Genomic DNA, 12,308 nt, shown 5'->3' with positions numbered 1-12,308 from the left:
CAACAACATCATCCTTGATCTGCTGCTGTGGGGACTGCAGAGGATAAGGACAATTTCCAAAACGGTTTTTTAAATTGTTAGCAATTTTCTTCTTAATTATGGTTCTAAAAGACATTCTGAAAATGGAAAGATTGATTGCATTTCCTTAAGGCCTATATATTCTAGGCTATTTAAGTAAGCATTTACTTTTTACTCTGAAATCATTGAGAGTGCATTTTTATTCATTCACAGCAGCCACCTCTGCATTGTTGCTGGAAATGGATTTGATAGGTTTCAAGCTTCAGCAAGTGTTTATTGAGCAAAAATAGAGAGGGCTGAATTGTACTAGGCAGTGAGAGGGAGACACAGTATCTACCTTTGAGAAGCTCAGAAATAGGCAAGATAATGTATTCAGGCAAAAATTACCAGATATCATATAAACAAATGCTTGCTACTTTGCAAGAAAATGTGTGCAAAAAAAAATTACCAGGAAACAGTTCTGTTATGGTTTGGAGTATAATGGTAATCGCCATGCAGTTATTAGGAGGGGTATACCCCAGAAATATATGCCACAAAAATGTATTCTCAGATTGTCATCAATCACTTCTATGATGCAATTATAATTTCTGGTCAAAATCCAATGAATAAAAATATAAACTGTCTTCAACCATAGCTGAGAGAAACAAATATGGTCCACGTCATGTAAGCCCCACTCCCCTGCTAGAGAGTTATAGCATTGTTAAAGAGCCAATTCACACATCCTTACTTACACTTGCTGCCACCAGGTGGGAGACAAAATATTTCCTGGAAATCAAAATATTTTAGAAAGGAAGGAAATAGACAGGTTTAGTTCACAAACTGTTATCCTGATAGCTATTCAGAAAGAAAACATGAACCTCCTTTTATCAGTTTCTACCCTGGCTCTTGGCATAGATTTGCAACCAGCAGGTTCTCAAACCCCCAAAGAGAGCAGACTACAACCTAGAAGATATTGGGTATTTTTTTTTTAACTGCAATACCAGTCAACAAAATTATCTGAGAGAAACCTGCAGTCACAGTCAAACACTTGGTTTTGCTAATTTCCTCCTTTGACTTATCAGGCTGGTTTATGCTACTGGTACTGACTGTGCCTTGCCACGTAGGATTTTATTATTTTATTATACGATGAGAGCTGTATTTTGTTTTGATCTCTGAATGTGTGTGTGTGTTTATTTTCCCCCCCAAGTTTGCCTCAAGGAGGCAATGTCTGAGAACAATGCTACCCCAGCTAAGATGGCAACCTGTTTGCCTTGAATGTTAAGATGCAAGTCAGCTGGTTGTGGAGTACTATTTGCCTGAGGAGGATGCAACAGATATTGGTCCTATCCCTGAAGATCAGATGTTTCCATCTATACCAGGGAGCAATTGCATAGCAACACCTAGAGTGTTGGAGAAAGGTTCAGGCGAAAGCAATCTTCATCTTTCAAAATCCTTTAGAGCTACTGATGGGTTCATCCACATGACCCCCTTAGTGGGTAGTCAAGGTTCTTAACCTTATGTCGCAAAATAAGTGACTGAAGGTATGACCAGCTCTTCCAAGGGCAAAATCAAACTCTGGGGGGTCCGGGTCCCTTGCCAGGGCTGCCAAGTGCCTGTGGGCCAGTCATCTTAGTGGGTACTAGAGGAAGCTAACCTGATTCCCTTTACCTTGATACTCCTTATTCGTGTGGCAATAGACATTTTCCAGTCAAGCTGGTGAGAGATGCTTTCCCACTGTCACAGGGCTCATCCTGGGAGTTCTTGCCTCCAGTCAGTCTTTTGGAGGCCAAAGAGGCCACACATTCACTGGTCAGCCTGGTATTAAGTCCCCAGGTGTCAGTTTCTCAGCCACATTTCCAAAATCTCGCTTAAGATGGCCACAGGCCAGGTGGACCCTACTGGTTTCCCTCTCACCAGCTTTATGAAAACTCTTTCAAAAAGACAAGAGCAAGCACCTGGTTAGGGTGACCTCCCAGGTCTAGGTGCCCCGCCCTTTCCCTTCTGGAGATCACTGCAGGGAAGGACCACTGCAGGAAGGGAAGAGACACCCGCTTCCTGGTGAGAGCAGGGTTGCTGGATTTTTAAAAATTGTCTTAGTCTCCTACAATCCTGTTTTATTTATTTTTAACCCTCTGTATTTTTTTCCCTGTGAAACTTTTCACTTTAGGTTTTCTCTTTTCTAGTAGTTTATTACTGCAATTATTTTGCAAACTCAAGCCTTCCTGCTCATAACTCAGAAAGCAACCAGCATTGCTTCCATTTTTATTTTACGATGCCAACCTGTGCTCCTCCTCTTACATTCTACAAGTGTGCAGTCCACAGCAGAAGGATTCCAGAACCATGTTTCTGCGCCCTGCTAAGCAGCAGAAAGAATGGGCATTGTTGGTATGGTATGTTATTTGTTTGTTTCTGTGTTTTGTTTTGTTTTTCCTGCAGGAGAAACTAAATGAAGGTGTATGTATGCAATATCATGATTTTCACAGCCTGGTGGAGCAAACTTTAGGCGAAAAGAAGAGTAATGGAAGCACAGAGAAAGCAAGAAAGACAGACTCTGGCTGAAGAGCAGACACTGGTTTCTGGGGTCCAAGGCAAACATCAAAAACCTTCTTTTTCCCCCCTCTCCCCTGGGTGGTGATGAGGATTCTCCACTTCTGTTTTCCAGCTAAGGGAAAGGTTTATGAAGGCATCTCTAAAGACTGAAGAGATGAGGATTCCCATTTACACGCTCTCAAATAGCAACTCTTATTTTTATGTCTCTAAACTGGGGCTCCTTTACCATTCCAAGTGGCTCTGGTACCAGGTGCCAGTAGCCCCACTTGTGAAGGGACCCATATCAAACACACTATATTACTGTGTTTGCACCTACCTGCTGGGAAATCCTGCAGACAGATGAATGGTGGCTTCAACAAACGCGCATTCTCCCCCTCCTCCCCTTGGAACCCTGTCCTTCCCCTGCAGTGTGCGTGGGCACCGCCCATCCCCTCATCCCCAACCCGGAGTACCAGCACCCAGCAGCAAACAGAGGAGTCCAGCACCTCCCGGGAGGGCTGCTAGTTAAGCCCCAGGTGAGGACCCCCTCCCCAGTAGCAGGGAGGGGGCCAAGAAGACAGCTGTGGCTCCGCAGCTTGGGCCTCTGCGGCAGTGACCACCGCTAAGAGGTGGGTCCCACCGCCTCCACTCAATCCCATCCCTGTGTATCCTGGGCCAGCCCCAAACACCTCTTTAGGTCTCTTGCACTCCCTGGGAGCATCTTCAGTCTCATTTTCAAGATATAGCCACTCACCACACTGTCACTTACCCCCTTGGGAAAAAAAACTGCTCCGATTACCACCCTATGCTGTCACCCAGTTTCTAGCCCCAAACAGCTCACTTTCGCTTCCACATGTTGCTTCCCGCCTTCCAACCGCTTCCCCATCCCCGCATCTTTCTGAGCATCTTTGCTAGTCGATGGAAGCCAAATGGGGTGTTAAAGGTACCCAGAGTCCAGAGAGCTCGATAGCCACTGGCCTCACTTGCCCCAGGGGGTCTTTTCCTTACCTTTGTACTGGACAAGGGCACTGGTGTTCGGGGCGATGCCGAGGTCTTTAGACCCGTCTCTGGAGTGATCACAGGACACTGTAATAGATGAGGTGCTGGACTCGGCTCCGGACAGGATTCTGGAGCCGGCTCAGGGCAGGACTCTGTGGCTGGTTCTGTGGCTGGTTCTGGGGCCGGCTCTGGGGCCAGTTCTGTGACTGGTACCGGGGTCGGCTGTGAGGCAGGTTCTGGGGCTGGTTCTGTGGCCGGCTCGATGGCCGGTTCTGGGGCTGGTTCTGAGATCGGCTGTGTGTCTAGTTCTGTAGCTGGTTCTGGGATCTGCTTGGGGGCCGGTTCTATATCTGGTTCTGGGACTGGTACTGGGTCTGGTTCTGTGGCTGGTTCTGAGGTCGTCTCTGGACAGGGTTCTGGAGTAAGCTCTCGACATAACTGTGTTGTTGGCTTGGGGGAAGGCGCGTGGAGTGGTTGAAGAGCCGGCAGCAGCGGTTGCGGCGGTGGCCACGGCGGCGGCTCTGAAGATTCCGCGGGTAGCTCTCCATCCTGAGTCGGAGCAGTGCCCTGGGCCGCGGCCGCCCCGCGGTCCATGGCCTCACACCGCCTCAGGTCTGGTCAGCCTGTGCCCCTGAGCTTGGAGGGCTAAAGTACCCTTGGGAGCCCCGCCCCCTCCAGTTCGACCACCCCTTGCAGGGTGCCAAACTTTCCCCCGCCCCACTCCATGGCTGGCTCTGCTCTGAGCTTGGAGGTCTAACCCAGGGCTCTCAGCGTCTCCCAGAGCTGGAACACGCCCCTCGGTGAGCGCACACCTCTTCGTAAGCAGCCACGGGCCAGATGGGCGGGAATCAGAGGGGCTTGCGAAAGCCGACTGGACAGAGCGCTGGATGACCTCCTAGCGACGAACCCGAGGGGAGGAGGGGGAGACAATAAGGGGAGGGGGAGTAGAGAGACTGGGGGTGGGGTGGGGAAGAAGGTTGGAGCCTAGCTGTGCTTAACCCTTTAGTGACGCGAATGCAAAAAAAAAAAAAAAAAAGCTAGAGGCGAACTTGAGGGTCTTTGCAGTCCCCTTAACCACTCAGCTGTGAGCTGCTGCTCAGAACAGCTGCTTCCTTCCTGTGTCTGCTCTCTCACCTCAGCAGCAGGTGAACCTAGCCACGGACCAACCTCTTGCCCCCATCTCCAATTCTCTGTGGGCAAGTAATCCTTTTTTCTAACCCGGGAAAAGAAATTAACCAGCGCGGGATGTGTGTGTGTGTGTGTGTGTGTGTGTGTGTGTGTGTGTGTGTGTGTGTGTGGTGTCTTTTCAGTCCTTTGGATTGAAGTAAAATTTGCCTCCCCCTTTCATTTTTTGCATTTCTGAGCTCTGCCAGATCCGAGGGGTTTGCCTTTGGGTACAGGGTTTGGGGTGCTTCAGGAAAGGTGTCTGATGAGGCAGGGCTGGAGCCCTGGCTTTCCGCAGCCTGCAGATACAGCTCCGAGGGCAAAGCAAGAGGGCCGGGGAAGTGACGGCCGGACTGCGAGCTCAGACTGCTCTGGTCTCCGCAGTGATCCTGGCGTCTGTATGGCTTGCCTTTACCGCGGGGGCCTATCCTTTGCTTTTTACCTGGACTTCCCAGGCATGGGCAGGACTTTTTACTGAACTTGTTAATGCGTGTGTGTGTGTGTGTGTGTGTGTGTGTGTATCTTGGACTGGGGGAAATTCACTGCAACACCCACATCTTTTTCATCTCCTAATTCTTAGGAACCACTCTGACATTAAGGACCTAAGAATATCTGGCAAAGAGTACAGCGGTCCCTGCCGCAGCACCCTTCCCAACACATCAGGAGACTTGAGAAGCTCTCTTAATTTTTAGTCACGGACACATACATACAAAGCATGACCTCTAGTCAAACCTAGACTTTAGGCTCCAATATACTGCAAAATTGCAATTAAAAATTGAGACGACGACCCATTAAACCACTGCTGTGTAGGGGTTGGAGGGAGGAGTACTTACAAACCTAATTTGAAATATGGCAAGTGAATTTATCTCTGACACACATAATGCTGCAGCTGTGGATAGCAACCTTCCTTCTGCAGCCCCTCTTCTCATCCTCTCCTCTCAGACTATATCTTCCACTAACTCCTCTTCTTTTTTCTACATTGACCCACCCAGAATTTTCTAGAACCTGCAGCATTTTTCTGTCACCTACACCACATCTCAGCAGTAAATAATACCAGACAAGACAGTCTTACCTAGCGCCCACCCAAGACCCGAATCTCTGATGAGATGTATTTCCCAGATCCTCACTGCAGCATCACAGCCTAAACTCATCCTTTTGGAGAAGGGTTACATTGCTTGTCAGCTACTAAGCTAGTGTGGGGATCATCCTTAACCTTTGGAGTAGGGGAAGCCCAGGGAAGGTGAGCCCTGTCTATCAAGTTATCTCACTGATGGCAGGCCTCCTTTCAGTAAATCCACACAAAGGGCTCATCCTCTTCACTCTCCTTGGGTTTTTTTCTCCCCTCTCCTTATCCCATACTCAAGTAGCCAGGCTTCTATTAACCCTAAGAATTCAGGACTAAAACATACTAATGCCAGATGTGATCAGCCAGTAAGCCTACACTTGGAACTCACTTCTCAGGCTTTCAGACTGGTGAAATCTCTGCCTTTAGAAGGGACCAATATCTCACATTTAAATATTTTCCCCCACTAAACTCTGGCAGCATATAGTCAGAAGGGCTGAAGGCAGAAGATTCACTGAGTAGGATGGCATCTTGGGTTCGGGAGTGATGGGAGAGGGTTTTGGTACACACTGCATGTAGTCAAGCAGAACACCAGCAGGGGACAACTTGGAGCTATTGCTTTATGTATGTTCATTGGTACTCTTGTCTATAATTCTATGCTTAATCACAAAGAGTCCAACATTTATGATGTAAACTCTTGCTGTAGGATCAGTTTGAAGCTGAATGCTAAAATGGTTGTATATAGCTTTGCTCCATTAGGATCAGTTGCTAGAGATATACTACCTGGATTGTATTACGATTAATTTAATTTGAAAATTCTCAGCACATCTCAAGCTGTGTTATTGTCTTATGTTATAGCAAGGTTTTGTTTTGTGTTTTAGTCTCTTCTCAGCCTAGCATTGAATACAATGTTTTATGGGGACATGGGGGGTGGGAATACTTAGAATGGGCTGATTGATGCCTGACTTTCAGACACCTTTGCTGTACCTTATTTACACCTCCTTCTCCCCCATAATCTATTGGTCTCTTAACAGAGAAAGCTTTACTTACATGCTTCTGTATTTTTCTCATAACCTCACCTGGGGCTGAGACCATACTAAGGATTCAGGAAATGTCTGTTAAATGGATGATTCATTGCAGGTTACTGGTTAGAGTGTCTTTTTTTTCCTGCTTTGCTTTTTACAGTATTTGATATTTCAGCTGATTGATCTCCTAAGAGCCTCTTTTCTAATTGAAGAATACTGATATAAAGGGCAAGAGCTACATAAGAATAAGAATGATGACCATCTCCACAGAAGCTTGACTGAACATGATTCTGAATGCCCCAGTGCAGACATGGTCCCTAACCTGGGACTTTGGACATGTTATATAAGTTATCCAATTAGGCTAGATAAAGAATAGATCAGTACAGTGGGGTCATTTCTTTGAATATGACCCCCAGTATTTACCATGATTCCACTCAAAATACAGTTCACCCAATCCAGCACAGAGACCCTTTGATTTCAGGCATGCTGGAATCAAAGGAGAGAAAACAAAACAAAACAAAAAATATGGCAAAATCAAAGCTCTTCTCCCTCTTTTTTTCCATTCTTTTCATTATTAAATGAGAGAATGACACTGTAGAGCTACAGTGGAAACCCCCTTTTCCCTGACCAATAGCTTCAATTTCCCTAAACCCTACCTTTTAGAGCAACTTATGGAAGAAATAGGTGCCTTTCCTGAGTCTTAGCAGCTGTCAACCTCCCCCCACCTCCTGCCATTTAGTAAGATGTTATAAAGAGATGGGATGAACACAGCATTTATGGAAAAGGTAGAGGATTCAAACAATTAATTTAGATGGGATTAACATACAAACCTGTTATCCTTCACTTGCTCTAGTCTCCTAGGATTTGACTGAAACAGAAATGGGAGTTTAAAAGTTATTAACTTGCATTTATTTATAAATGCCTTTTGATTTTAAAGTACTTTCACATATATCATTTCAAGCTTCACAACAAATGTATGAGGCAAAGCAAGTCTGGACTCCCATCCTACACTCCACCCCCTAACCTTTACAGATGAGAAAACACAAATCCACTGAGATTAAGTGATATGTCTTAGGTCACAGAGATAATTAGTGGTGGAACAGACATTTAGAACTTGTGCCACTCAACTTCCACCTGAGGAAGATCAGAATATAGTGCTGAGTTGGGGGTTGTGAGACAAGGACTGTGTAAATCCTCTGGATTGTGAAGTGGGAAGTCTGCTTTAATGCCCTTCTATTATTTCTTGAGCTTGTAAGAGGAGCCACTATTCTTACATTTTTACCTCGAGGCTTCTCAGTTCTCTCTCTCCCACCCCCATGGTAGTTAATGATCTGTAACTGAGCTCACTATAGGAGGTGCTGTTTAGAGGAACCTTTTTGAATATGTATGTAATAAAATAGTCCACCCAGAGTGTACTTGTTATATTGGTTTTGTTTTCATATTTTCTTGAAGTTAAGCAGTCCACAGTTAAGATGCATTTACTGCCAATCTTAGATACCATGGGAAAGGAGATGAGGGGACAGAAATATTAGACATGATTTGTTCCCTCAATAATTATTAGAACTTGGTGGTTGACATAAGCCAAATACAGGTGAAAAACAATCCAAATACAGATGTCAGTTTATGACCATGACACCACACTTTGTACGTGTGTGTGGGGACAAAGTATGACAGTGTGGAAAGAAAATTGCAAAGGAAGTCAGGAAATCTGTCTTCAGATTAAGTTTCTACCACTAAACTCACAATATGATCTTATACAAATCATTTAATCTCTTTGGGCCTCAAGTTTTCTCATCTGAAAAATGGAGCTGGGGTAAAGTTAAACTTGATCAGCTAGCTATAGTCTGTCCTAGCACAAAATATCAGTGATATTGTGAGTAAATCAGAAAAAGCTTCTTGGAAGGGGCATATCTTGAAGTGGGCCTTGAATGATGCAATTAATATAGATTAGCCAGGAGGAAGTGAATGGGCATTACAGGCAAGGAGAGAGGCAAGAACTGAAACCTGGTGGTGAGAACACACCAGGCTGGTTGAGGTAGAGGGACCATACCAAGGATTGATGAGGAATGGGGTTAGAGCAGAGTAAATGGTAGGAAGAAAGGGAGATATAAAAGGCTTTGAATGCCAGACTAAAACATTTGGACATTTGATTTAAAGGTAATTGGGTCTGGCTGGTGTTGCTCAGTGGTTGAGTATCGACCTAGGAACCAGGAGATCATGGATTCAATTCCCTGTCAGGGCACATGCCTTGAGTTGCAAACCCAATCCCCAGTAAGGGGCATGCAGGAGGCAGCCAATTGTTGATCTTTCTTTCTCATTGATGTTTTTATCTCTCTGTCCCTCTCCCCTCCTCTCTCTCTAAAAATCAATAAATAATTTAAAAGTAATTGGGAGCCAGTGAAGATTGTTTGAGTATTGGGTGACATGGCAAAACCAACCAGAGAGGAAAATTATCCTTGGCAGTGTATTTGGTCCTGGAAGAATCTACAAATCTACTTGGTTCCTCTTGAGCTGGTATAGTTAATGTGGGGTCATTTGTGAAATCACAATTCTTTCTTGATTTTTGCTGCAACCTCTAGTTTCAGGTCTGCATTGCCAAGGCTTGTGCCAAGGCTGCTGGCTGGACCTGCTTAACCCCCTGCCTATACATTTGGATTTAGTCCATAATGGGTCATTTGGCTTTCATGGACTCAACATGCTAATGGAATTTCTAATTTGAAATTCTAACTGATGATGAATGACCAGGGGAATGGAGGAGATGAGAGGAAGGTCTTCTCAGACAGGCAAGAGTGGGATATTTGTGGGCCTGAAAGCAGATTAAGAGATCGAGGGCAATTTGAAGGAGGATTAAAAAAAAGAATCTTTTCAGAATTTTTGACTTACTATGACTTAGATATGGGGGAAAGCTGATGAGAAACATCCATCTATTCCTGAACTGCCAAGGATCTAAACTGAGATCAGATTAATGAGAGAAAATAGATCACTCTAATGCCATAGAGAAAGAAGTTGGTAAAATTTGGTGACAGGTCACAGGCATGTGTAAGGGTAGGGTGAGGTGGGGGAGAGTAGAACTGATAGTACTTCTGAGGTGATGGTGTTTAGAGAGAGTGGAAAAGATTCTGTCCTTCATGGTGTGGTATTAATACTGGAGGCAGGCAGACAGCTGCAATAATCATTCTCAATATTTGAAATGTGTATGTGTGTGTGCACGCATGTATGTGTTCTTATCTGAAAAGGAAAAATATTATTTTAGTAAAAATTCTTTCTGCCCAAAATTACTTCACTACCCTTCCACTCTCAACAACTACTTCTTTCTGGTACAAGCCAGGGGTGGGGGATAGTGATGGAGGAGGGAAAAACAGGTGGGAAAGAAAATTAAGAAAAAGAGAGGTTGACAGACAGAATTACTGTGATGAAGATAGTTGGAGAGAAAGGTAGCTTTCTTTTCCCCTGAAGAATCACCTGTTGTGTTCTTAGAGGCCCCCTTTTCTCTTCCTCTGTAATTTTCCTCTGTTACTTGGAGTTTACTCAAAATGTACAATTCATTGGTTCTGTGCTAAGAGAGAATTTCAGGGAAGAGTCTATACACAATTGAAGTGACTTGCAAGAACAAGGTGCCACATAACTCAGTGGTCTTGGATGAAGTTTAAAGCATTAAGGAGCCATTTCCAGGACCTCCCTGTGGTCATTTACCTTTCAGTTTTAAGGTCCTATCCTCTGGTTGAAAACCCTGGGGCTACTGTCATTTCTGGTAAGCCCTATTCCCTTTAATCACAATTCATATGCCAGAAGGAGGCTAAATTCCCTCTCTTTTTCTCTCTTAGTTTCGCAGGTCTCTGCATTAGCAAGACCTTTTCCCAACTGGGCCTCAGAGCCCTAACTTGGCCCTAGGGGAAAATTTCACCTGCCTGACCATTGATTCTACCCAAGATTTTTTGGAATTGCTTTATTCCTTCATTTCACAGGTAATTATTATCTACTACATGCTAGGCACTTGTATGAATGCTGGGGATTCACCAGTAGAAAAGACAGACACCATCTCTGCTCAAATAACACTTATGGGACAAGGACTATGAGAATACAGGTATTAAACAAACAAGCAAATACATAAAAAATGTTTTAGAAAATGATAAATACAATGAAGAAAATGAAACAAAATGATGTGCTAGGAAGTGCCTAAAAGGGTACTTAGATCAATATATTTACTCATTCACTTAATACTATAACATATCCAAAATAGCCTGGAATTACTTCACCAATATTACTATCATCAAACCTAAATAAAGTTCAAGTTTTTTCTTACTAACTTTTGATTTGGAAAGTTTTCAACTCTATAGAAAAGTTACAAGAATAATATAGTGAACACATATATTCTTCATTAATATTCACCATTTTTGTTAATATTTTGCCACATTTACTTGATATCTATAACTCTTTCCTCTCTTCTCTCTCTCTCTCTCTCTCTCTCTCTCTCTCTCTCTCTCTCTCTCTCTCACTGAATCATTTGAAAGTTATTTTAAGCATTAAACATGTATCTCATAAGAACAAGGACGTTCTTGTACACACACAATGTAATGATCATATTCAGGAAGCTTAACAATAATATATTGCCTGGCTGGGCATGGCTCAGCAGTTGAGCATCGACCTAGGATCCAGGCGATCAGGGTTCGATTCCTGGTCAGGGCACATGCCCGGGTGGCTGGCTCTGTTCCCCGCGGGGGGCATGCAGGAGGCAGCCGATCAATGACTCTCTCATCATTGGTGTTTCTATCTCTCTCACTCTCCTTTCCTCTCTCTGAAATCAATAAAGATATATTTAAAAACACACACACACACAAAACCCCAAAACAAACAAACAAAAAAACAAATAATATATTAATTATTATCTAATATACAATACATAGTAAAATTTCTCCAATCAGCCCAATAATGCTTCATATAGCTTTTTTAAAATATAGTTAAATCATAGATTGCATTTAGTTATTATTGTCTCTTTAGCCTCCTTTAATCTAGAATATTTCCCAGCTTTTGTCTTTCATGACACTGACTTTTTTGAAGAGTACAGGTCCTTTGACTTTTAGACTATCCCTTGATTTGGGTTTGTCTGATTGTGGAAGGCACATCTAAAGAGGCAATTTTTAGTTGAGTTCTGAATGAAAAGGAGGATCCAGCCACACAAATAGCTGGAGAGATTGGTTCTAGGCAGAGGGAACAGCAAGCACAAAATCCCTGAGATGGGAGCAAGCTTGTTGTGTTTGAGGAAGAAAAAGTAGAACACAGTGGCTGGAGTCTAGAGATGGGGAGGGGGCAGTGGTATGAGATGAAGTAAGGTAGGTAGGATTTAGATCATGATGAGCCATATGAGCCATGAGAATGAGTTAAGATTTTATTCTAATTATAATGGTAAACCACTAGGAGTTTAAAGCAATTTGGCGACATAATCTAATTTAAATATTCTTTTAAAAGTGGTCTTTATTTTCTAAAATTTTTACTTTATAAGTAGTTTAAAGAAAGAAATACTCATTTGTCAC

General features: G+C 43.7%; 1 protein-coding gene across 1 annotated transcript in view; it reads right to left on the bottom strand.

Moving 5' to 3' along the window:
- Positions 1-4,131, bottom strand: part of DGKK (diacylglycerol kinase kappa) — a 130,129-nt gene extending 125,998 nt beyond the window's left edge. Inside the window, exon 1 of the mRNA XM_081125643.1 lies at positions 3,535-4,131. Within this exon, the coding sequence (XP_080981769.1) occupies positions 3,535-4,119 (585 nt within the window). The 5' untranslated portion in view covers positions 4,120-4,131. The remainder of the gene's footprint in view (positions 1-3,534) is intronic.
- Between the last annotated feature and the right edge of the window lie 8,177 nt (positions 4,132-12,308).

Source organism: Miniopterus schreibersii, assembly GCF_964146895.1.
Source record: "Miniopterus schreibersii genome assembly, chromosome: X".
Taxonomy (NCBI): Eukaryota; Metazoa; Chordata; class Mammalia; order Chiroptera; family Miniopteridae; genus Miniopterus; species Miniopterus schreibersii.
This window is presented reverse-complemented; position numbering and strand designations above follow the sequence as displayed.